The 27,337-nt window shown below is 39.9% G+C and overlaps 1 protein-coding gene across 1 annotated transcript in view; it reads right to left on the bottom strand.

Annotated features, from left to right (window-relative positions):
- Positions 1 to 27,337, bottom strand: part of DNAH8 (dynein axonemal heavy chain 8) — a 335,116-nt gene that overhangs the window by 99,766 nt on the left and 208,013 nt on the right. Inside the window, exons 66-75 of the mRNA XM_069564262.1 lie at positions 25,537 to 25,655; positions 23,523 to 23,626; positions 22,318 to 22,494; positions 15,605 to 15,772; positions 14,291 to 14,506; positions 10,422 to 10,559; positions 8,670 to 8,797; positions 7,732 to 7,903; positions 5,960 to 6,115; positions 346 to 501 (exon numbers count right to left, since the gene is read on the bottom strand). Coding sequence (XP_069420363.1) covers positions 346 to 501; positions 5,960 to 6,115; positions 7,732 to 7,903; positions 8,670 to 8,797; positions 10,422 to 10,559; positions 14,291 to 14,506; positions 15,605 to 15,772; positions 22,318 to 22,494; positions 23,523 to 23,626; positions 25,537 to 25,655 — 1,534 coding nt within the window. The remainder of the gene's footprint in view (positions 1 to 345; positions 502 to 5,959; positions 6,116 to 7,731; positions 7,904 to 8,669; positions 8,798 to 10,421; positions 10,560 to 14,290; positions 14,507 to 15,604; positions 15,773 to 22,317; positions 22,495 to 23,522; positions 23,627 to 25,536; positions 25,656 to 27,337) is intronic.

Raw genomic sequence — 27,337 nt, 5'->3', positions numbered from 1 at the left:
TAAAGAAGAATACATGGTTTGGAAACCACCTTTCTCAGAGCTGCTAAAATATACATATTTTGTGTGTAACAATAATATATCATTATCACCAGATGCCTTTCCTTAACATCTTGTTTAGTTTCAGACAAATGGCTATTGTTAGCAAGATATTGTTCTCGCCCCTGTATATATATACATATATATATATATATTACATATATATATATTTTAAGGAAACACTGAACATGAGTTTGGAAATAATTCTTTCAGCTTCAAATACTACCACCTGAAGAAAACTGTCTTTGTTGCTGTGCTCAAAAAAATAAGTAGATGTCACCATTGCTCTTTTCTTTTTTCAAAGCTTACCTTGAAAGTGGTGCCCGACTTAATGAAATTCTTTTCTAATACATTATCCAGGGCTGGATCCAGCTCTTCACGGATGTCCTCAATAAGAAGGGGTCGGCCCAAGGAAAGACTGTCCTCCAGGTGTGTGCGGAAATATTTATGGTTCAGAGAGGTTACCTAAAAATAAAGAGTTCATTGCTGCAGAAATGTTACAAAGAATGTGCCTGTTTCTGAGTGGAAACCAGAAATATTTGGGCAAGGGGCCAAGAATTCTAAGGACTGTCAAGGAAGCTTTAATTATAAATATAAAAGTAACAAACAAAACATAATTTTCAAAACTTGGGGGGGGTCACGACTTTGTGGAAGCCCTGGGTGTGTAATGGGGGTCTCTCCCATTGAAAGAGAAACAAGTGTCATTCCTTAGTGGAAGTTAGAGCTCTGCTCTGGCAGGTGGAAGAGAGGTAATCAAGGATTAACCCTTTAAACTTACATAGCTACAATCATTCAAAGAAAGCAAACTAACTTGCATTTTTATGATACTCACTTATCTTCTCAGGACACCTATGAGATGAATAAGTGATTTTTTAAAAAGCACAGGGATGTCAGAAATGACATACTGAATCAACCTAAGGTTCATCCGTGTTTTCTGTCTCAGTGGCATAACATAAGAATATGGTACTTTGCATAAAATCAACCTAAAAGACTATACATTTTCAACATATTCTTACATTTAAAAAAATTAGGATTCTGAATGTCTGGTGGGGTTCTCCATTTTTAGATCAATGTTTGTTATTAGTTAAAACACCCCAACTGGGCTAGTTGATCTTTGCATTAGCCAACGGACTTGGAACTCCTTACTTCTTCAGCAATCTCTCCCTCTACCTGTGAGGATTCCCAAAGGTTCAGTCCTCAGCTCTCCACCTTCTTATCCTCTATTCTCTGAATTCAACTATTGCGGTTATGCTACTGTGAGTGCTGATCTTAAGATACAAGAGAGGGCTTCCCTGGTGGTCCAGTGGTTAAGACACTGGGCTTCCACAGCAGGGGCACAGATTCTATCCAAGGACTAAGAACCAAGAATTTAGAAAGACAATAATGACAACCCTATATACAAGAAAGCAAAAGAGACACAGATGTGAAGAGCAGACTGTTGGACTACGTGGGAGAAGGCGAGGGTGGGATGGTATGAAAGAATAGCATTGAAACATGTATATTACCATATGCAAAAGAGATGGCCAGTGCAGGTTCAGCGCATGAAGCAGGGCATCAGAGCTGGTGCTCTGAAACGACCAGATGGATGGGGTGGGAAGGAAGGTGGGAGGGGGTTCAGGATGGTGGGACACACGTACACCTGTGGCTGATTCATGTCGATGTATGGCAAAAACCACCACAATACTGAAAAGTAATTAGCTTCCAATTAAAATAAAATTTAAAAAAAGATCCCTCATGCCACAAGCAGCCAAATAAACAGAAGAAAAAAATAAAAACTAAAAAAAATTAAAAAGGAAGATCCATTGAGACATCAGGTGACTCAGTTCAGTTCAGTCTCTCAGTCGTGTCCGACTCTTTGTGACCCCATGAATCGCAGCACACCAGGCCTCCCTGTCCATCACCAACTCCCAGAGTTCACTCAAACTCACATCCATTGAGTCGGTGATGCCATCCAGCCATCTCATCCTCTGTCGTCCCCTTTTCCTCCTGCCCCCAATCCCTCCCAGCATCAGAGTCTTTTCCAATGAGTCAACTCTTCGCATGAGGTGGCTGAAGTACTGGAGTTTCAGCTTTAGCATCATTCCTTCCAAAGAACACCCAGGATCTCCTTCAGAATGGACTGGTTGGATCTCCTTGCAGTCCAAGGGACTCTCAAGGGTCTTCTCCAACATTAGGAAGGTGAAATTTAAAAATAGTATCTCTCACTTGCAATGAAAAGAGGTGTGGAATTGAAAAATAAGTCTATCTTTGTCCTGTTTTAATCAAAACAGAACTAACTAAAAACAGAATATCTTGCACACGATGGAACTTTCCCCCTAGATGAATAGCTTTATTTATATACATGATGTGCTGTGCAAGACCTCACTATAAGTTGATAAGGTAAATGAATCCAAACAAAGAGCTTTAACTAGCTTATTTAAATAAGATGAAATAAGGTCCCAAGAAGACTGAATGTAATTGTCCTGCTCTATTCCCCAAGAAGCAAACTCTGTTTTTGTGATGTCTTTCCCAAGTGTGATGGTTAATTTTATCTGTCAACTTGACTGGGCTAATGAATGCCCAGATAGCTGGCAAGCATTATTTCAAGGTGTGTTTGTGAGGTTGTTTCTGGAAGAGATTAGCATTTGAGTCGACAATCTGAACAAAGATTATGGCCCTCGCCCACGTAGGTGGGCATTGTCCAATCCATTAAGGACCTGAACAGAACAGAAAGCTGGAGGAAGTGCCAATTTGTTCTCTGCACAGGTTAGGACATCCGTCTTCTCCTGCCCTTGGACATCAGCTCCTGACTCTGAGGACTTCAGACTGGGCCTGGAACTGACCCCATGGCTCCCGCGGTTCTCAGGCCTTCGGGGTTTGGACTGGAATGACGCCACCAGCTTTCCTGGGGCTCCAGCCTGTGGGCAGCAGATCAGGGACTTCTCAGCCTCCATAAGCCCATGAGTCACCCCTTCATAATAAATCTCTTTCTGTGTATCTGTACCTGGATATGCTTTCAGTTCTGTTTCTCTGAAAAACCCTGACTAATATACCAATTAAAGAAATAATTTTCAAATTGTTGATTTATTAAATTACCTTTTAACCACCTTTAATATCTTTGTAAATGTGAAGTAATATCTTGGAGTCATAGTTTCGGGTTGGATTTGCTTGATTTTTCTTATGGAGGAATACTGTGTGGTGGCCACATGAGAGTCTGTACCACCCACACAGATACTCTGGAACTAGGTCTTTACTCAGTGAATTCTTCACAGGGGAATTAAGCACATACATTCTTTATTCAGAAGTCTGAGCTGTAGGTGCTGGAAATGGCTTTGAAGATGACCTTGGTAAAGCTGCTAAGGTGAAATGCAGCCCTGGACATGCCAAATATGTTTTGTTTTTCATTTATAAAGTGTTTCATTTTTCATTTTGCTTTCCTTACCGAGCACAGAAGTGACGGTTTCGCTTCATTTTCTTTTCATTTAAGTGTGTTTGTGCACGTGCTTATCCACATATTCAGAAAAATACTATGCTGTCTGAGTCAAAAAGATGCAGTTCAATTTACGTACATCCCAGAAGTTGATGGTTTTTAAAATAAGGAAGTGTGTCTGATATATTTCTCTTACTTCCTCAGGAAGCTTCTTGGGATGAGGCTGCATCAGGAAGGACATGACTGAAGACTATTAATGAATTAAATGGAAAAATAAAGCCACAATCAGAAAAAATAAGACCAAGATGAGCAGGGAAATCAGCAGCCAGGGGGGGCAAGAGGAGTGAGGAACGGAGCTAGGAACAAGTCGCAGCTGAGCTGGACCCGGGGCCTGAGCTCAGGACGAGGAAGACCCTGGTACACACCACTCATGCACGTCTGCGTGTACAGCTCCTCAGAAGCTACTTTCCACCAACCCCACGTTTCTCAGCTCTTCCCCTCCACTTCTACTCTCTGATCTTTGCCAGGATTTTTCTGAGTTTTCTAAGTCAACATAGATTGGAGTCTTAATTAGGTGGGAGAGTCTTGGGGGGTGCTCCAGAGCAATAGGCAATGTCCCCGTGCCTGCAAAGTCTTGATCTCAGAAGGAAATCTTTCACTATTTCACCACTAAATGTGGTGTTTCTTGAAGGCTTTTTGTAAGTACTCTTTATCTGATTAAGGAAGGGCCCTTTTAATCTTGGGCTTCCCTCGGGGCTCAGATGGTAAAGAGCCTGCCTGCAACGCAGGAGACCCAGGTTTGAGCCCGGGGTTGGGGACATCCCCTGGAGAAGGGAATGGCTACCCACTCCAGTATTCTGGCCTGGAGAATTCAATGAACAGAGGAGCCTGGCGGGCTCCTGTCCATGGGGTCACAAAAAGTTGGACACGACTGAGCCACTAACTCTCCTAATCTCAGTTTGCTAGAAGTTTTGATTTTACCAACTTATTTTTCCTGCGTTTATCAAGATGACCACATGGTTTTTTCTGTTTTTTTTTTTTTTTTCCTGTAATGATTACACACTAATTCAATAAATGCAGAAAACGTATAGATGGCATAAAACCATAAATCTAACAAGAAGTTTATGGAGTTGTTGTTGTTGTTCAGCTGCCCTGTCATATCCAACTCTTTGTGACCCCATGGACTGCAGCACGCCAGGCCTCCCTGTCCCTCACCATCTCTGGGAGTTTGCCCAAGTTTATACTATAAATGAAAGTCATGTCCAACTCTTTGCAACCCCATGGACTGTAGTCCAGGGAATTCTCCAAGTCAGAATACTGGAGGGAGAAGCTGTTCCCTTCTCCAGGGGATCTTTTCAACCCAGGGATCAAACCCAGGTCTTCTGGATTGAAGGTGGATTCTCTTTCTCCAGAGGATCTTTCCAGCGCAGGAATCAAACTGGGATCTCCTGCATTGCAGGTGGATTCTTTACCAGTTGAGCTACCAGGGAAGCCAAGCTTCTAATATAGTAGAGATAAAAGACAAATGTGCAGAGAACAGTAATTTAAGGCATACTTCTAGTCCACAGCAGAAATACAAGGTGTGTGTGGAATCAGGACAGGCTGTATGAAGCTGTGGATTTAGGCAAGTCTGGTGAAAGGTAGTATTGGATGTGGACTCTGAATAATGCTCATGACTTTCATCTTGGATATAAGTAAAGTGGGCAATTGGGTGGAGGAAACATTCTGGTTAGTATAATAGACACACTACAAGCAAAACTTTGGGTCCTTATGGCTTGAAACTCAGAACAACGTCGAGGAAACAGTGAATAATCCATATTGTAATACTGAATTGAAATATCAATGTCACAGGATCCTCAAAGGAACCAGGAATGTTGAAATCCTGCCCGTGTCTACCTCCGCCTTAAGAGTAACACCTTGGTCGATTCTAAGTCCAATGCTGAACTCTAGAGTACGAGCACGTACCTGAGTTAGGCTGGAGCAAGAGGCTTTAACCTGAGGAATCACAAGTCCTGTGCTTGATATTCTCCCGCAAGCACAATCTCAGGGCCCAGAATAAAAGCCTCATCCAACATGAGCAAAAGCGATGCAGCCAGGGCAATGGACAGAGGGCAGGAAAGTGAGACCAAGAGAGATCACAAAAGAGAGAGAATAATCAGCATCAGGACTTCCCTGGTGGTCCAGCGGCCAAGACTCCCTGCTCCCAATGCAGGAGGTCTGGGTTCGACTCCTGTTCAGGGAACTAGATCTCACATGATACAACCAAGAGTTCACATACTGCAACTAAAAAAGATCTCTTGTGTCACAACTAATAATCTGGGCAGTTAAATAAATAAGTAAATATGTTTAAAAAGCAAATGATCAGAGCCTTTGCCCCAAATCACTGTCATAAAACTCAAAGGTGTGAATTAGCAAACGACTATCATAGAGATGACAATTTAATGACTAACAGATTCAACTGAAATTGTGGGAAAACTTCATGATTTCAAGAACCACCCACCAAATGGTACATACCTGCAAGTCGTTTTCCTTTTCCTTTGATTTAATCCACGTTTTGCCTTGAGTCTGTGGGTCGATGAGGAGTGGGTATCTGGTGGCCTTTGTCACAATGATGCCATTCTGAATTGAGAGGTCGTCTCCTGGTAAGCCCTGCAGCCCCCACTCACCAATCTGCATAACAGGAAATGGATGTGGCCACGCAAAGGAAGACAAGAAAGCTTTTCTTAGTAATTAACAATGCCACAGATAATTTAAAATTTAGACTTTTTTTTTTAGATTAGGACTATGCAACATTCACGTAAAAACACTCAAAGTTACAAATGTGAACCAAATGACACTAAATTTATCATCTAATAAATCCTTTCCCTAGTAACCCCAGACTGGGTGGGATCTAGATTGGCTGGAGTTAGCAGAGACGATGAATATTCTGAGAAGTCAGAGTAGGCAAGCCCTAAGGGTTCAGCCTCTGAAATTTCCCCTTCCTGCCCTCTGGTTCTGCTCACATTGGGGAAGGGGCACTGCACAGCTGGAGGCAGAGAAATTAGGGGACAAGGAATATCACATTGGCATGAACTCATCAATGACAGTTTTCTAAATATTCCTTTCAAAATCAAGAAGGCGCCGTGCTCAGTCACTCCATCATGGCCAACTCTTTGTGACCCCATGAACTGTAACCTGCCAGGCTCCTCTGTCCATGGGATTTTCCATGAAAAAATACTGGAGTTGTTTGCCACTTCCTACTCCAGGGGATATTCCTGACCCAGGGACAGGACTTGCAACTTCTGCATTGGCAGGGGGACTCTTTACCACTGTGCCACCGGGAAGCCTGACTCCACATGTTCAATGAAATCACCCAAGATGCAGAGAAGCCTCCACTTCGTTAAATTATCTTAGCTCCTCTGAAGGCCATAATCAGTGTGTTTCCAATACATTATCTAGTACCTGTGGGGACCAGCTGAACACTGTTTGAATTGGAAAAGATAATTTTTTGACTTTTAAATAGAGATAACTTGAAATTAATAGCTTGGCTTCCCTAGGGAAACTGCAACTGGGGAACATATTTACAAATCAAAAATCAGCTCGTGAATACAAATTGCCTGGAAAGCATTGAATACCACAAGAGGTCTGTAAGATATACTGAAAATTAACAATGGCATCAAATTCCTAGCAAGAAAGGTTAGTCTAGCAGTGCACGCTATCACTCAGCAATGCCAGAATGTGCTATTGTATTACACTGTTAGACATTATAAAAAGATGGTTAATAATCAAAAGAAGGTTGATAATACCAATACTTACAGTGTAGCTAATGCCTACATCTTCCTAGAATGTTTGTAAGAGAATGAGATTCAATATGAGTGGTGTGAATAATGGAGGATTATAAGAAGAGCTCAATATTAGAAAGCCTGTAGCTCAAAAATTGTCTTTTCACTCAAAGCAGTGCAATTGAAGACGTGGGTTTGATACCTGGGTTGGGAAGATCCCCTGGAGAAGGAAAGGGCAACCCCCTCCAGTATTCTTGACTGGAGAATACCATGGACAGAGGAACCTGATGGGCCACAGTCCATGGGGTCACAAAGAGTCGGACCTGACCGAGAGACCAATTTGAAAGCAAGATTTCTTAAAATGCAAAAGAACTTTTTGTATCACAAAGAAAAAATATTTTGTAATGCTTCACCACTTTGAAAATGATCTTTCCAATTAAATGCAAAAAGAATAAGTCAGGCATACCTTGATTTCTTGTGAATAAAATGAAACTCAACTAATGATATGAGGAAAGTAACACTTACTGTTGGAGGATCCACCAACATTGAAATAAGATTCAGGTTTTCAGTGAAAGGAATCTTCCGTGCTTTCAACTCTATCTCCCATTGCTCTTTCAGCAAATAGTTCCTAAATATCTGATTGAAAGGACCAAGGTAGGACAGGAATCCAGTGCACAGCAGAATATCCCCTACAAGCCTGTTAAGAAACAATAAAGTGGATCACCAACACGTTTTAAGCTCTCCCAGTAGGGAATCTGAAAGGCCATCGGGCAGCTTCGTTACTAGGTGAACTTCTTCTCTGCTCCCTGCTTAACACTTGGCAACAAGACATGGAGAGGGTAAAGGAGCCAGCCTAAAGGCTCCAGATGGGGTAGGAGTGGCCGCATTTCGGGTAAGTCCAGGAGCAAGAAAGAGGCTCCTTCCTGAAGCCTAGAGAGCCTGAAGCTTGACTTCCAGATGAGGAAGAAACAAGTCCTAGTCCTGTTCATATTTAGTCTTGATTAAACCACTACTTCTTTGTCTTCCTCTTTCTTTTTTCTTTTGCCATTCTCCTACTCCCCTCTCATTCCCTCTCTTTCAGTTTTCAGAAGGCACCAGCCCAAAATGCCCTTCCATTTAGAACAAATTGTCAGTCTACACTTTCAAAATCCTTGAGGTGAAAGGTGTCGAACTGGAACCAGTATCTAGATTGTTCTGGCAAATCCAAATGATATCAGAAGCACCCCCACACAAATAGTGAGTTAAAAAATGTTTCACCAAGTTTTCTTCTCTCTGTTTTAGAGTGTGGGTCACTCAAGCTCTAAGCACTTTCTTAGATGGTGGGATCCTGGCATGTGGACATGGAAACAGAGGAGAAAAGCACTTCAAGGAATCTGACTTTATGCTCCCCCATGTCACAAGAGGCAGCCTTTAGGGTGATGACTAAGAAGGAGAGCAATTATAACAAAGACTAAAGTTGATACCTATTAATCTGAGCTTTGAACTCTTTGCTTTGCTGAGTCCATCGAACTTTTTCTCCACTCAGTCCATCAATGAGGGTGGAAGCTGCCTGCATCTTTTTCCGGCACATGTCAGCATCATTAAGCAAATCCTACATTCATAAAAGGAGAATGTCTCAGAGAACTTTTTAAACTGCTTAATCAAACATCCATTATATTGACATGTAAAAATACCTGGAGGAATTTCTCAATGTGCAAAATAAATATAATCTAAAAATACACTGTCAGTAAAATTTTACATATTACATTTTTATAATTCATTCATAATACAGTTATTTCACCTTACAAAATTTCAAAAGGAGCCATTTTGAAAGGGAGAATCCAAATTTCATAGCTTAAATAGGATTTCTATTAAATATTTTCAAAACAATAAATATACCTTTTAAAGTCTTGGATTTAATAATGACTCTGAGCTCTTTGCAGTTTATAAAGGATTTTTTTCTACAGAAAAAAATATACACAACAGTAGTATGCTGCAGCCAGCTTGTATCAGCTCGAAGGAGTCAACTTAACATTTTTTCAGAAAATCTGTGAGCTGGCGTTAAACACAGCCAGTATTAAAAACTAAATTATATAAGCTTACAATTAAGCCCATTATATTAAAGGTAATGAATAATCAAAATTCATCAATTCCTAATTGTTGACTATATTTTTGTATTGTCTATACTCCTGGATTAATTAAGTTCATCGCATCTGCATGGTGGCAATAGTATGGCGTGCTCATTTTCTCTCTCAACTGCCTCATCGATAGCTTAGAACTGACAGTGGAGGAGGTACCTAGACCGCAGAAATGAGCAAACACTGCAAGTCAAGGCTTTCTTCTCCCCTCGGCCCCTGCCCCCACACACTGATCCTTTCCTGCAGGTGCTGTTGGAGAGGATGGGGTGACATCCTCAATCCACCCACTTTTGATGCCTGAGCGGGTGAGGGCTCTGAGCTCTGACTGGGCCCCTGGTCCAGGAGTCTTGGTCCTGTTTCTTCCTGTGGCCTGGAGTTTGATGCGGAGGGCAGTGATGCCCAGCTCCTTGCATCTCTGGGCTACATCCTGGGCAGCCGACAAGGCAGCGTATGGAGAGGACGCATCTCGGTCAGCCTCCACCTTCATACCACCAGTTACATGGCAGATAGCTTCCTTGCCAGAAAGATCAGTGTCGTGGATAAAAGTGCTGTTGAGGGATGCAAAGATGTGCCACACACCAAATACACTCTCTCCTTCAGCCGCCCGAGGGCCAAAGCTGGTGCCCTGTTCTTCCTTCTTTTCCTTCCCTTTGCGAGGTGCCATTTCTGCTCATCTTCTCCAGACTCCGCCACCAGAAAGAGAGCCAAGCTGATCGTTGAACGTTTACCAGATCACCGCTGCTACAGCCTATACCATGAGGTCATATTAGGATCCCCGTTTGAGAGTAAAGTTAGTAGGTTAGTCACTTCCACTGCACAATTCATAGTAAGTGTCTGATATAAATCTCAAACCCACAAACCCAGTGTTCTGACTCCAAAGTCAGTACTCCTGTGTATCACATCACAGCAAACAATTATTAAAAACAGAAAAAAGAATGTAGAGTCTTGAAGGTCCAAAAAAAGTAGACGTGGCCAGTGAGAAAGGGCACTCAGGTCAGTATTTTTTCGTTGTAAACATCTGCCTGATCCCTAAATACAACACATACTGGGTAGCATTTCAGTATGTCATATCAGCAATTTGTGCACATTTAATCTCACCATTTTTTCATTCATTGCTGCATCAAATTTGGCTTGCACTTTATCCAGCTCAGCTTGTTTTTCATCCAGCAGTGCCTGGGCCTTGCCCAGTTCAGCGTTGGCAACTGCTAAGCGGCCCTCCTGCTTGGCCAGGTTAGCCTTAAAAGGAAGAAGAGGTGATTGGTGTAGAGGTGTATTAGTGCTGTGAAACTTTCATGCTTGTAATTGGTAAATAATAACACAAGTTACTACATAATTTTTGGCTTATTTGGAAGTTGTTTATTTCATTGTCTTCAGCTGGGGAAGCAGAGAAATGTCATTGAAGTTCCTTTTTTTCCTTTTAATTATTAATGTTCCATATGGAAAACACAGAAATGTATGGGAAGGAGAAAAATAATCACTTGTGATTTTACACAGAAAAGAGTCTATGAGTATTGTGTTAACAAATGGATAACTACCATTTTGGTATTTTTTTCACTTAGAGTAGTATAATCATTTCCTTACTTCATTAAACACTTTCTTTATGAACATTAGTTACATGGCTGCATGATATACCACAATTTGGATATATCGTAATTTCCTTAACTTATATACATTTCTTCCCCCCTCCATTTTAAACTGTTATAAATCCTATTAAGTATGGAAACATTTAGTATTGTTTTGATGGTAAGAATTTTTGAACTGAAATGGCTCTAATGAAAACCAGTAGCTTTTCATCTTTCTCTCAGTCCTACGGCATGATAATTACTTGTTTTTTATAAATTTCAAGTAATTAATTAGTAAAGCAATATAGCTCTAGAGGTTTCTGGGGTAGAAGTTCCTTGATAACTTTCTCATTTTCTTTCTCAATATTTGCGGTTTTGAAATTAGCTTTTTCTCGGGAAATTTTCATTTCACTTAGATTTTCTAATGTATTTACAAATAACTTTAAATTTTGCCTCAATTATTTAAATCTACAATTTGTAATTATATGGATTTACGTACTATAGGCATTTATTTTTGTGTATTTTCTTGTTGATTAGTTTTTGTATTTATGTGTTTACTTATTTGGTAGCATTGGGTCTTGGTTGCCGCGCGGCAAGTGGGATCTTAGTTGCCTGACGAGGGGTGGAATCCACATCCCCTGCACTGGAAGGCAGATTCTTGACTACTGGACTGCCAGCGAAGTCCCTGATTAGTTTTTCATACATATCATACATATAGCTGTTGTTCAGTCACTAACTCATGTCTGACTCTTTGCAACCCCGAGGACTGCAGCATGCCAGGTCTCCCTACCCTTCACTATCTCCCGGAGCTTGCTCAAACTCATGTCCATTGAGTCAGTAATGCCATCCAACCATTTCTTCTTCTGTCATCCCCTTCTCCTCCGGCCCTGAATCTTTCCCAGCATCAGGATCTTTTCCAATGAGTTAGCTCTTATATGTATGTGTATATTGCAAAGCACCAATTCTTTAATTTTGCTACTTTTTTCGGATTTTTAACATTATTTTTATTAACTCTTTCTACTTTTACTAACCTCTGTGTGTGTGTATATGTGTTTGTGCACACTTATATATATATATATATATATATATATATATATATATATATCTCCTACTCTTTAGTTCTCTGGTTCACTTAAAGGTTAAGAAGGTAGCATTTTGGCCATCTCACAAAGTTTGACAGAAAGCAACAAAAATCTGTAAAGCAATTATCCTTCAATAAAAAATAAATAAATTTTAAAAGCTTTCATAACTAGATTTTTGTCATCATTTCCTAAACAGAATTGACTGTTTTTTTTTTTTTAAGTGTTCTAATTTTACTGCTTATAGTCAGAGAATGAGGTTTCAGCAAGTTTTGCTTTTGGGGATTGAATCAAAGTTTTCTTTTGGGACTGAATATCATCTATTTTTGTAAATATTTCTTGGACATTAGAAATAATTTCATATACTTTGTTCATATCGAAGAAAGTCCAATGTAGCTATTCAAGCTTAAAAATAACATATTATAAAATCTCTATATAATTACTAATTTATGCCTGCTCAGGACTAGCTAGATAAAAGCGCAAGACGAAACTGTAGAGCTCCTTGTTTAAAAATTATTAAGGACTTTAAGAGGGTAATAGCAGAGCATTAAGCCAAGTATGGTCCCTTCTAAAGCTGGCCTTCTGCCTACCAGACCTGTCATGGATTGATAGTATATCCCATAATCTCAAATTATAGGAATTAAAAAAAAAACTCCACATAAAATATTAATGGATTTTGGCTTATGTAATTTGATGTTATTTTTATTTCATAAAGCATTATTACAATTAATTCTCGCTGTGAATCATAATTTTTACCCATAAAAATAACTGCTCTTATAAGTGCTTTTTTTCCTTGAATTCTACATTTATAGTAATATTTAGTGTATTTGCTATATTTGCTTATCATTTCTCTTTGTTAAAACTTTCCTATTTTTAATTTTTTTTTCTATTTTTCAAGTTGCCTCTGTGCACAATTTAAAGAGTCAGCCATTTGTATAAGGCTTATTATGAAAACAGTAACCCTCTGCCCACTTGCTCACCACGTTCAATTCCACAGAACAACCACTTCCAACTTTTCTAGCTTTATGGGATGGGCTGGGAGCAGGAAGTGGGGGATATTATGTGTCTGGGTGGTATATTTTGTTAATCTTTTGAACTCCTGAAAATGTATTTTTGTTCTCTCAGACATAAAGGACAATATGGCCTAGTATAGATGGTATGTGTGCAAGAGAGAGAGTGAGATAGAATGTGTTTATTCCTTAGTACTTAAATTGCATCCCTAAGAATATCTTTTGGGGACTTCCCTGGTGGCCTAGTAGTTAAGACTTTGACTTCCAATGCAGGGGGTGTGGGTTTGATCCCAGGTCGGGGAGCAAGGATTCCACATGCCTTGGGGCTGAAAAACCAAGACACAAAACAGAAGCAATTCTGTAACAAATTCAATAAAGACTATAAAAATGGTCCACATATTAAAAAAAAAAAAGAATGTTTTTTTGTTCCCTCATACATTGAGGATAAGGAAATGGCAACCCACTCCAGTACTCTTGCCTGGAGAATTCCATGGACAGAGGAGCCTGGCGGGCTACAGTACACGGGGTCACAAAGAGTCGGACACGACTGAGCGACTATCACTCACTTGCTCATACTGAGGGCAGTTTGGTCAGTCACTAAAGTCTTAGAGGCCAGTAATTTCCTCTGCATATGTTTTTCTGTTATTTTCTAGTATTTAGGGTTGTGGCATGACTGTGACGTCCTGATTTCTCTTCTTTTGTAAGCCATCTTCTACATTTTGTTTCTTAGGTACCTATAAGCTTCTCTTCCTGTCTTTGAAATTTAAAACATTTCTAGGTGTTGATCTTAATTTTCATAAATTTTGTTTGGAATATAGTAATCAAATTCAATCTCCAAACCTAATCACCAAACTTAAAGATATGGCCAATTTTCTTTCATGATAGCTCAGTCATGTCTGACTCTGCAACCCCATGGACTGTAGTCCATGGAATTCTCTAGGCCAGAATACTGGAGTAGCCTTTCCCTTCTCAGCAGATCTTCCCGACCCAGGAATCGAACTGGGGTCTCCTGAATTGCAGGTGGATTCTTTACCAGCTGAGCTACCAGGGAAGCCCCAACTACTATTTCCAATAAACTCATACCTTGTATAAGTCAACAAGTTGGTTTTGGTTTCTTGTCTGTGACGCCAAGAAGCATGCAACAGTTGTAAAAAGAGTGAGAAACAGTGACAGGGCATACAGAGAAAAAGAAAAGCCTGGTAATGGAGAAACCTACCTTTGTTCATCTAAATTATGCTTTGTTTTTTAACGGCAGTGATACTGATGACTGATTTTACTAAACACTGATTTACTGGGAGAAGGAGGGAAATTTTTACCTTCAGAGGCAACACTTCTCTGTTGACTCCATAAAATGTTGCCATAGCAAGTGTCCAAGACAGCAGACCAGCCACATTCCCACAGACTTTTTTGGCACTTTCAAAAGTGTAATCATCCATGTTAAAATACGGCTGTAGTAACTCAACAGTCTCTTCATTTATTGTGTCCTTGGGGAACTGCTGAAGACTCCACAGGAATCCTGTTGCACTCATCAACTGAAAAAGTATTACAGCCTGTAAACTCTGGAAGAAAATACGTACTTTCCTTCTGAGTTAGTATGTACTTCTAAATTGAATTTTTTTTCAAAGAAGTAATAATTGATTGGCTCTAAACATACAAATCAAGACTATGGCAGTAGTCAACCTACAGCTGTAAATTGCAAGCTGTCTTCCTGTTTCCATGGAGAAGAGCAAAGAAGAAAAACAACGTAAGTTTCCCATCTAGTGAGTGGCGTCTAAATGCCACCAACCACACAAGCCCCTTTATATAGACTGAGTTGGGTTGACCTCAAGATTGTGCCAACACTTCCTTCACTGAGTAATATGCATTTAAGTGCATATTATGTTTTTTTTTTAATTGGACTATAGTTGCTTTACAATGTTGTGTTAGTTTCTGCTGTAAGCAAAGTGAATCAGCCACACATACACATATACCCCCCCGCCTCTTCCTTGCATCTCTTCCCATTTAGGTTATCACAGATCACTGAATAGAGTTCCCTGTGCCATACAGTAGGTTCTCACTAGTTATCTATTTTATACATATATTATTTGTGTGTGTGTGGGGGGGGGGACAATAATATTCTATGGTCCAGATGTACCACTGTTTATCTAACTACTCACATACTGAAAGGCATCTTGGTTGCACCCACGTTTTGGAAATTATGAATAAAGCTGCTATAAAAACCCCTGTGAGCAGGCTTTCATGTGGATATAAGTTTTCAGCTCATTTGGGTAAATACTGAGGAGCATGATTGCTGAATTGAATGGTAAGAGTATATTTACTTTTGTACCATGGCTTCTTTTTCAACATCTTTATTTAGGTATAATTTACAATAAAATTTCCCCATTAAAAAAAAAAGACTGTGCTAATACCAGGTATGGGTACCAGACAAATTTTTATAAAAAGCAGGCATTCACCTTTAAAATCTTACATTTTAAAGAGGCATTACATTTTGAGAGAGGCAATTTAAGATAAATTCTTCGGTATACAATGATCAATTATTTGTCTGCCATTGTCTCTGGTCTATATTGAGTGTCCTGGGATGCAGACACCTGGTACACCTCAAAGGACTTATAGAGATAGATTTTACTTACTTTTAATGACTCGCCCCATGATGGCTTGCAGCAAGGTTTTTCTGGATCCATAGTGACAGGGTCAATTTTCTTTTGAAATAGTAACAGAACACAGTCCATGATTCTCATAATAAGATGAGGGGGCTTTGCAAGTTTCCTGACTGTGGCAATATCATTTGGCTTGATAGTCTGTATTCGGGGTTAGGGATCAGAATATTTTTTGTTGAGTAGTATTCCTAGTCATATGGAACTTTCATACTTTTAAAAAATTAAAATGGAAAATTTTAAAACATGTTTTCTTCCCAATTCCTGACATTTACATCAAGGGTCTGCATTCCAAGATTCTTACATAATGGATCTTTCATGGTTAAGTTAGGGTTTCTGTTTCTTTGTTTGCATTTCCCCCAAAAGTTCTCAATGAATTGGTTTAGAATATCACTACCAATCATTGGCCATCACCCCAGACCTCCACTAGCAACAACTGTCATTAATGTTTATCATTTAGATAATTTCATCTTCAAAGCATAGAGTCTATATTACATATGAGTATTAGAAGAGGGGCGAGGCCCTGAATATCAGAAACCTCACCTTCAGTTTTCATTTTGAAGGTTGCCCTGTCCATGGAAAGGAGAGAATCCGAAGGAGACAAGAAAAGTTATTGTACCATATGACTCATACAAATATTTTTGAAAGCTTCTATCTGTGAGCTGAGTTAGAAATAGGACATCTCCTGACATTTGAGTCCAGAAGGACTGGGACATCATATGATCCATAAAAACTCCTAAGACTTGTTTGGCTCAGTGATCACTCTCATGTGTTATCATAGGACCCACAAAAGAAGTGAGGGTGGAAAGTGTGTCCAGGTCATTGTCACGATTTTATTAAATGATGATCCTAAATCTATTAATGCATTTAACAATCACAGGCATTCTCCCATAAAAAATAAGAGCAAAACCAAAATAGGCCTGTCCTCAGAATCTTTCAAACAGAAAGAAACACAATTACCCTAAACTATGATTATCTGCCATGGCAGAAGTCTAGGAGTGACAGGAAAACAAAGGGGGTTCAGGACTTCCTGGAAGGGGTGAAATCTGAGCTTGGTCTTGCAGACTGACTCTTACTAGTTAGTGAAAGTTAGGAAAAGTCAGTGTTCTTGGCAGAGAGAGAGAGAGACCCATTTAAAAGTAACAGACCACAATTATTGCAGAAGCACTTAGGTGTTTCCATATGGCTGGATCATGTTGTGTGTAGGGACAAAATAAGATAAAATTGAAGGGGCAGACAGGAGCCAGGTATCACAGCAGTAGCACGAATATTTATTGAGTTCCTTCCAGGTACCCAGTGAACTATTCATTACTTTTTAATGCGTACATTGATTTTTCAAAGATCAAGGAAGAATCAGAATCTTGACAGAGACCCAAGAGAGTTAAGTAAATTTTACTTGAGACTATCTATCATATGGGCATGAGAAGCAAATGGAGATCTGCTTGCCTCTGAAGCTGTCCCTTCTTGCTTCATAGTCCTGGGTACCTATCTTGGGACTTTAAATTAGAGAAATGGGAACCGTAAGAGGATTTTTAAAAAATGTTAAAGAGTGCATGACATAACCTAGTCAGGATGCTGAAGGAACTGAGAAGGCTGTCTGTATAATCTGAATCCCTTAGGTTAAAGTTTAAGCCAATAACCACTAGCATTATTCCTCAGTTCTCATGGAAAGATGCTTTGTGGAATGAAAGTAAGTTACGGCAAGTTCAATTCAGTTCACTTCAGTCACTCAGTCATGTCCAACTCTTTGCGACCCCGTGAATCGCAGCATGCCAGGCCTCCCTGTCCATCACCAACTCCCGGAATACACTCAAACTCATGTCCAACAAGTCGGTGATGCCATCCAGCCATCTCATCCTCGGTTGTCCCCTTTTCCTCCTGCCCCCAGTCCCTCCCAGCATCAGAGTCTTTTCCAATGAGTCAACTTTTCGCATGAGGTGGCCAAAGTATTTGAGTTTCAGTTTTAGCATCATTCCTTCCAAAGAACACCCAGGGCTGATCTCCTTTAGAATGGACTGGCTGGATCTCCTTGCAGTCCAAGGGACTCTCAAGAGTCTTCTCCAACACCACAGTTCAAAAGCATCAATTCTTTGGCACTCAGCTTTCTTCACAGTCCAACTCTCACATCCACACATGACCACTGGAAAAACCATAGCCTTGACTAGACGGACCTTTGTTGGCAAAGTAATGTCTCTGCTTTTGGATATGCTATCTAGGTTGGTCATAACTTTTCTTCCAAGGAATAAGCATCTTTTAATTTCATGGCTGCAGTCACCATCTGCAGTGATTTTGGAGCCCAAAAAAATAAAGCCTGACACTGTTTCCACTGTTTCCCCATCTATTTCCCATGAAGTGATGGGACCGGATGCCATGATCTTCGTTTTCTGAATGTTGAGCGTTAAGCCAACTTTTTCACTCTCTTCTTTCACTCTCATCAAGAGGCTTTTTAGCTCCTCTTCACTTTCTGCCATAAGGGTGGTGTCATCTGCATATCTGAGGTTATTGTTATGTCTCCTGGCAATCTTGATTCCAGCTTGTGCTTCTTCCAGACCAGCATTTCTCATGATGTACTCTGCATAGAAGTTAAATAAGCAGGGTGACAATATACAGCCTTGTCATACTCCTTTTCCTATTTGAAACCAGTCTGTTGTTCCACATCCAGTTCTAACTGTTGCTTCCTGACCTGCATATAGGTTTCTCAAGAGGCAGGTCAGGTGGTCTGGTATTCCCATCTCTTTCAGAATTTTCCACAGTGTATTGTGATCCACACAAAGGCTTTGGCATAGTCAATAAAGCAGAAATAGATGTTTTTCTGGAACTCTCTTTCTTTTTCCATGATCCAGTGGATGTTGGCAATTTGATCTCTGGTTCCTCTGCCTTTTCTAAACCCAGCTTGAACATCTGGAAGTTCATAGTTCATGTACTGCTGAAGCCTGGCTTGGAGAATTTTGAGCATTACTTTACTAGCATGTGAGATGAGTGCAATTGTGCAGTAGTTTGAGCATTCTTTGGCATTGCCTTTCTTTGGGACTGGAATGAAAACTGACGTTTTCCAGTCCTGTGGCCACTGCTGAGTTTTCCAAATTTGCTGGCATATTGAGTGCCGCACTTTCACAGCATCATCTTTCAGGATTTGAAATGGCTCAACTGGAATTCCATCACCTCCACTATCTTTGTTCATAGTGGTGCTTTCTAAGGCCCACTTGACTTCACATTCCAGAATGTCTGGCTCTAGGTGAGTGATCATACCATCGTGATTATCTTGGTAGTGAAGATCTTTTTTGTACAGTTCTTCTGTGTATTCTTGCCATCTCTTCTTAATATCTTCTGCTTCTGTTAGGTCCATACCATTTCTGTCCTTTATCGAGCCAATCTTTGCATGAAATGTTCCCTTGGTATCTCTAATTTTCTTGAAGAAATCTCTAGTCTTTTCCATTCTGTTGTTTTCCTCTATTTCTTTGCATTGATAGCTGAGAAAGGCTTTATTATCTCTTCTTGCTATTCTTTGGAACTCTGCATTCAGATGCTTATATCTTTTCTTTTCTCCTTTGCTTTTCGCTTCTCTTCTTTTCACAGCTATTTGTAAGCCATGCCCTGTGGGTGGGTCCAAGATGGGTGGGTCATGGTGGAGAGGTCTGACAGAATGTGGTCCACTGGAGAAGGGAATGGCAAACCACTTCAGTATTCTTGCCTTGAGAACCCCATTGCCGGGGTCCAGCCCCGTTGGAACCAGGGTAATTCAAAGGTGGACGGAGTCAGTGAGGAGAGATTTATTTAATTAGAAATGTAAGATTAGATTAGGAAAAAATAGTGTAGTAGAAAAATGAGTGAAGAAAAGAGGCAGATTAACTTGGTTTACATGGAAAACCAATAAAGTTCCAGACAAGGAACTTGCACCGTCTACATTGGGCCACAGGCGCCCGCTTGAATAGCGGAGGGTGCCCCACCTTGGGCTCCCTCTCGCGTGGGTCTCATAACCCCGGGCAAGTAGACTCGGTGAGCCTCCACATTCCAAGGGATCAGCCTGAAAAGGAGAGGGAGGGAGAGGGAGCAAGAGAAAGAATCGACAAGGGGGAGGCCAGGCTTGTGCAAAAACCCCTCTCCGACTTTATTATTTAAAAGGTGTTTATATACCCTAAGTTTTACATAATGGAAGATACAGAGTCATGCAGGGGCAGAAGTCCTGACCCTTTCTGTATATCTTTTTGTATACAGAAGGTCTCAGGTGATTTACATTATCTTCTGGCCAAGAGGCTTGTTAACACTTTCTGGCTCTCTTCTTTAATGAATGTTAATCTCGTTTCCCCTGAAGTGTTTTTCTTTAATCTACATCACCCTTAAAGCACTAACGTTACATCTCTATAGAACAAAGGCACAGTGGGTTATAACTAAGATGGTACTTAACTCAAAGATCTATGTTGCTACCTGTTTTTTCTATATACCAACTATATCAACAAACAAAAGATATGAAAATTTGGCAGCAAGTATTGGCTCAACAATGAGATGCTTAATCAGTTTTATTCTAATGATCTTGACTCCTCGGAAGCCCCTGCATTCCTAGGATGTTTTAAGCTTCCTGTGCCTGCTGCAAACAATCACATGTGCAGCTGTAAGAGTCCTGCAGGCAGGCTAAAAAGCCATCAGAGGGGTTCTTGGATTGAAACACTCGTATTATGTCCAGGAGACTTACTATATAAAAGTTCTAAATTAACCTTTCCCAGAAAAGGGTGGTGAGGGGATAGCCCCCTGTTAATGTTAGAAGAGTGGATGAAAAGCATAATGTAGTACGGCAGGCAGACTCTGGTTTTGGGGGTGGATGCTCAGGAAATTTCAGGGGTTCCCCCTGAAGCCTGATCACGCCCTTGCGTTTTGTCAGGCTTCCTTCCTCATGACCTTTGCCATGGGCGGGGTTCCTCACGCTGGCTCCCGTCACCCCATGAACAGTATGAAAATGCAAGATGATAGGATACTGAAAGAGGAACTCCCCAGGTTGGTAGGTGCCCAATATGCTACTGGAGATCAGTGGAGAAATAACTCCAGAAAGAATGAAGGGATGGAGCCAAAGCAAAAACAATACCCAGCTGTGGATGTGACTGGTGATAGAAGCAAGGTCTGATGCTGTAAAGAACAACATTGCATAGGAACCTGGAATGTTAGGTCCATGAACCAAGGAAAATTGGAAGTGGTCAAACAGGAGATGGCAAGAGTGAACGTTGACATTCTAGGAATCAGCAAACTAAAATGGACTGGAATGGGTGAATTTAAATCAGATGACCATTATATCTACTACTGCAGGCAGGAATCCCTTAGAAGAAATGGAGTAGCCATCATGGTCAACAAAAGAGTCCAGAATGCAGTACTTGGATGCAATCTCAAAAATGACAGAATGATCTCTGTTTGTTTCCAAGGCAAACCATTCAATATCACAGTAATCCAAGTCTATGCCCCAACCAGTAATGCTGAAGAAGCTGAAGTTGAACGGTTCTGTGAAGACCTACAAGACCTTTTAGAACTAACACCCAAAAAAGATGTCCTTTTCATTATAGGGGACTGGAATGCAAAAGTAGGAAGTCAAGAAACACCTGGAGTAACAGGCAAATTTGGCCTTGAAATGCACAATGAAGCAGGGCAAAGGCTTGTTAGGACCTAACCTGAGCCATGACAGGCTCAGCAAGCTACACTAGGCCTAAAAGTTTCGGATTCTCATAGACCTGAGTCATGATTCCGGGAACTATACCCCCGAGCCAATCAGGAGAGTCCCCATTCATGCCATGCTTGAGCCAATCCGGATAGGGATGCGGGATTTAAAATTCACGCGCGTACAGCTTAGCCGATCATCACACGCCAGCTACACTGTTGCTGAGACAAAGAACTGCCTGTATAAACGCAGTTGTTACTCAGAACTTGGGGCTCTTGTCGGATTCCACTGCGCTGGATGAGACCTGAGCCCTAGCTCGAGCTAGCAATAAAACCCCTTTATGCTTTTGCATTGCTGTGGATGTCTTATTCTCTCAGTTTTGGGGACTTGGACTCTGGGCATAACAGGCTAATACAGTTTTGCCAAGAGAACGCACTGTTCATAGCAAACACCCTCTTCCAACAACACAAGAGAAGACTCTACACATGGACATCACCAGATGGTCAACACTGAAATCAGATTGATTATATTCTTTGCAGCCAAAGATGGAGAAGCTGTATACAGTCAGCAAAAGCAAGACCGGGAGCTGACTGTGGCTCAGATCATGAGCTCCTTATTGCCAAATTCACATTTAGATTGAAGAAAGTAGGGGAAAACCACTACACCATTCAGGTATGACCTAAATAAAATCTCTTATGATTATACAGTGGAAGTGAGAAATAGATTTAAGGGACTAGATCTGATAGAGTGCCTGATGAACTATGGACGGAGGTTTGTGTCATTGTACATGAGACAGGGATCAAGATGATCCCCATGGAAAAGAAATGCAAAAAAAAAGTTATGGGAAGTAAAGACTTAAAAAAATAAACTTAGGAAATGTAATCAGCAGATATATTTGCTTCAAGACTCAGAGATTACAATCACATTAAGAAAGAAAATAAAGAATTCAATTCAGTTTTCTGATTACAAGAATCCCATGACTAAATTTTATGTAATGAAACATGGTGCCAGCTAGGACTTGTGTTGGGAGGGAAAACAATGCACTGCTCACATTCAGGGCTGCTTCTGCTTCTTCCAGTGCAGGTCTAGCTGCCTCGAGCTTGGTCTCAGCTATTACTTTTTCACTATCGATTTCATCCACTATTTTTTGGGCTTTGTCTTTTACTTCTTGCACTTCATTTTTCACTTTGGCTGAAGCCTGAGCACTTACTGTGACTTCTGCTAATACCTGTTAAAGAAAGGAAACGTGAGGATCAATAGAAACCTTTTCAGCATAATTTACAGATTTGAGTATATGATATAAAACAAGAAATGAGAGAAAATTCATCCCCCATTAAATTGTCTATATTTTAGGATGTATTAAAGTAACTCCTCTGAGCAGTTCTGTCGTCTTTGTTTCCTAAGCTTCTCTCGGTCATGAACTATATTAATAAATATTTTAAACTTTCAGAAAAATGATATTTATACTCTGTGTTATTTCTAGAAAATTAAAACTATTCAAAGTCAGTGCCACGGAATAAGGTCAGAAACCATATGAAGCCTCATGTAATAACAAAAAAAATAGCTAATGTTTGTTGACTGCCTACCATATATCTGGATGCTAAGGGTCTACCTTATGTCATATGCTAAGTGCCTCTCCCAGGCTCTAATATTTCAATAACTGGCTAAAGGTCGAGACTTAAGCATCTATTCTTAAGTGACTGCGAGTGGAAGGTGAAAGCAGCCTGAGACTGGGGGAGAAGCAGTAGGTAGAGAAGTAACACATATATATCCCTATCACCTTGGGAGGAGCATCTTTAAAAAAGACTCAATCGACTCTTCTTTTTATTCTTTTCCTTCCTTAAAACCAACTTCAGATCAAACTTGGGCTACCCCCAGAAACCTAGAGTCTGCAGAGACCTTAAAGAGAAGATTTAATATAATTTATTGTCAAGCAGAAATTTCCTATACAGATGACAGAAAATGAGAGAGAACCAGAGAAGGAAAAGAAAAACAGTCTTAGACCAAGTAGAGGATATAATAGTTTAGGTATGTTTTGGTATAAATTAAACAAAAATATCTAATGGTCTTTGTAAATGTTGCTATTGTTGTTTAGTTGCTAAGTCGTATCCGACTCTTTTGCAACCCCATGTGGGCTGTATCTTACTGGAAATAACCTGTAGGTTTATATTCTGTTTACTTTTTAATAACATTTTTAAACAATGCTTTTTTTTAAAATGTGGGAAGATATCCTTCACAGTGTAAATGCCAACTCACTTCATCTGCTTTTACGGAAGCCACTGCCAACTCCTTCTCCTTTACTGCAAGATCCTGAGAGAGTTTTGCAACAGATTCACTTGCCTCCATCAGCTTATCAAGACCTTTACAAACACACACATAGACACTTTCACTAAATATATGATTATCCCCTCATCAAAAACTTATTCAATATTTACTACTTATAAAGAACCATGGGCTGGGTGCATGCTGTCTCTTCAGTCATGTGCAACTCTTTGCAACCCCATGGACTGTAGCCCACCAGGTTTCTCTGTTCATGGGATTTTCCAGGCAAGAATACTGGAGTGGGTTGGTGTGCCTTCCTCCAGGGGATCTTCCTGACCAAGGGATCGAACCCATATCTCTTATGTCTCTTGCACTGGCAAGCAGGTCCTTTACCACCTGGGATGCCACTAGGGCCCCCTGGGAAGCCCTAAGCCACCATAATGTATACTATAACAAACACAAAATAGCTATGGATAAGATATCTTAAAATACATATATTATAGAAGCAATAATACTGACCATATTTCTAACAGTTTCGGTTCAGCAGGAAATGAAGAAAATAGGTCTGATTGAAGAATAGCATCTAGTTACATTTAAGGGAAACTCATATTGCTATAACAAGTAAAATGAATTTAGCCAGGAAACTTATTTGACAAATGTATGCTCTCCTTGGCTTTGCAAACAGTTTGTAACTATCGTTTTTTGCCTTTGAATCACATTGCAGCTGAGACGGCAAATGAGACATAATATATTAACATTTTTGTGGTTCTCTGCTATAAAAGTGAAAATAACTGCTAAAACTTCTGCAACTGTTCCTGAGACTCTCAGTGCTCTAGACAAAAATAACTGGTTAACTGAAAATCTCACTAGGCGCTAGACAGAGGTGTGCTGGTAAACATTTAGAGTCTGGGTCTGGAGTGAGGGCATTCATTTGGATGGTTCCAGTTTCCACAGTGTAGATAATCCTGCCTTGTCTGATTTCAAGCTACCAAGAGGTTCTCAGCAACACACCATTATATAATATTTCTACCACAAAGATAGAATAGAAACAATAATGTTCCCCAAGAACATTAATAATAAAATAAAGTAAAAATAACTAAGAAGTAACGAGTTTTTAGTATTGCTTGCCCTCATTAACATAATTAATTTAATTGTAAGTTTATTAACTTTTAATAAAGGCTGTGGTTATCAACCAGATCATAACATTCCTAATTTAACAATCAGTTCCCATGAGCCAGTGCAGGCAGCTTCAGCACATCACTGATTCTAGAGCATCATATGCAAAAGCTGTAGGAAAGTCATGAGAAAGCCAGCAGAAGGAAGTCTCTCTTACAGGGCACCCACCATCACTGTAACTTCACAGACCTTTATGCTTTGTGACCACATTCTGCGTAGAAGTAAAAATACAGCACTAAGGCATTTCAGGATTATTTGGGCCAAATGCTTTCTGGACATAAAACCTGTTTTCCTACTTACGCTACATACACTGGACACTTAGAAAACCACTGCTCACGTAAAGTCTCTTTCTGTTTTCATTTGTTCACGTTTGTTTCTGTTTTGTCTTTTCCTTTGTCAGAAATCTGAGAAGCAGTAACACGGCAAAGTTTACCCAAATTGAGGGAAACGGCAAAGAAACCATAAATTGAAATTGTGGTCAGTACCCAAGAGCTGGCTTTTCCCCATCTGTTAAGCAGCAGCTCAACAACCACGGTGACTCAGTACCCAACAGGATGGACCCAAAGCTGAAAGAGCTGGAAGAAATGGTTCCCCAAGAAAAACAGGCCACCTCTGTTTACACTTATTCTGCCCAGACTTTCTTGACAGGTCAAAAGACCCATAAAGATATCCCTCAAAATAATCTACTACCAGCAATATTTCAACATTGATTATAAATCAATATTTCAATTTGAAAAATAAGTATTTCATTTTCAAACAACAATGTCCACCAAACAAAATATTGGGATCTCTTTCAGACAAGCCCTAAAAGACCAGATTCTGTTCCACTTACCAATATTCATACGTTCAGCTTGTTCATTAATATATTTCACCTTTTCAGTGTAAATGTTTTTATAACCATTTATAAATGAGAGGTAAGACTTGGGAGTCACGTGTGCTCTTCGGCGGTATCTGAGAGTAGAACAGAAAAAAAGACCTTCAGGTGAGGCAGCAGGAATACTATATCTCTAACTGATTCTTTGACCTGACCCTTATCCACATTCTGGGCTTCTGTTTCCTCTTCTGGAAAACTGAGAAGAGACTCACTGTCCTACACCTCCTAGGATCTTGTGAAGATCAAAAAATAAAACAGCATATGTAAACACACTTTGTAAACTTTAATGTTCTATACAGATATTAGGGATAAGTGGTTGAAATGAATTTGTGCTGAGATCTGTTTTCATTCACCAGGTATTTGCTACACATCTCTTCCCCACTAGAAACCCAGATAAGTGGGCTTACAAAGGTGAAAGCCAATCTCTCCCCTGAATTTCTGGATTATTGTTGAAATCAAGGCACATTTGATCCAAACATCCAACTCACTATGGTTTCAGTATAGTAATTATATTTAACAATAGAAACAAGTAAAAGGAAAATTTTTTATACAGGAGAAACTCAAGCCAAAGAAGAGATCTTCACATACTATAAATTTATATTTTTATATTACATTAAGTTTATTTTATATTAAATTTTTACTTTCAGAGTTCTGAACATTAAAAAGAATTTTTAAGGACTCTGGCATATATGTGACTATAATAAAACATTATATAAATATTTTTTAAAGATTTTTTTTATGCAGGCTGTTTTTAAAGCCTTTTATTGAATTTGATACAACTCTGCTTCCGTTTTTGGCTGCGAAGCATGTAGGATCTTTCTTAGCTACCTGATCAGAGATCAAACCAGCACCTCCTACGTTGGAAAGCAAAATCTTAACCACTGGACTTCCAGGAACGTCCCAAATTATGCATATATATTGCATTCAGAATAAACTTCTACAATAAGAGGATATGAAAACTTTGAAAAATACACCAAATTTTCAAAAATAAAGACATGGGTTTTTGTAGCTGCACAAAGGTGAAAACTTCTCTTCACAAGTTGACAGCAGCAGAGGTGGAGTGCAAGTTAAGCAGAAAGAAAATCTTCCAACAAAGAGAATTAATATATGCAGATTTACCAAGAGAATCTGGGAGACTATCTATGACTGTTTAAGAGAATGGTCCATGTACAGTTTTAAGTAAAGAAAACGACACAGGATAAACAAGTTTTTGTGAGATAGGATCCCCTACCCCTTGGAAAATCAATTAAGTGCTACCCAGACTCTCCATCTGGTCCTATTACTTCATGGCAAATAGATGGGGAAACAATGGAAACAGTGACAGACTTTATTTTCTTGGGCTCCAAAATCACTGCAGATGGTGATTGTAGCCATGAAATTAAAAGATGCTTGCTCCTTGGAAGAAAAGCTATGACCAACCTAGACAGCATATTAAAAAGCAGAGACATTACTTTGATGACAAAGGTCCGTCTACTTAAAGCTATGGTTTTTTCAGTAGTCATGTATGGATGTGAGAGTCAGACTATAAAGAAAGCTGAGGGCTGAAGAATTCATGCTTTTGAACTGTGGTGTTGAAGAAAACTCTTGAGAGTCCCTTGGACTGCAAGGAGATCCAACCAGTCAATCTTAAAGGAAATCAGTCCTGAGTACTCATTGGAAGGACTGATGCTGAAGTTGAAGCTCCAATACTTTGGCCACCTGATGCGAAGAACTGATTCCTTAGAAAAGACCCTGATGCTGGGAAAGACTGAAGGCAGGA

The sequence above is a fragment of the Ovis canadensis genome, chromosome 20 (genome assembly GCF_042477335.2).
Source record: "Ovis canadensis isolate MfBH-ARS-UI-01 breed Bighorn chromosome 20, ARS-UI_OviCan_v2, whole genome shotgun sequence".
NCBI classification, from domain to species: Eukaryota; Metazoa; Chordata; class Mammalia; order Artiodactyla; family Bovidae; genus Ovis; species Ovis canadensis.
This window is presented reverse-complemented; position numbering and strand designations above follow the sequence as displayed.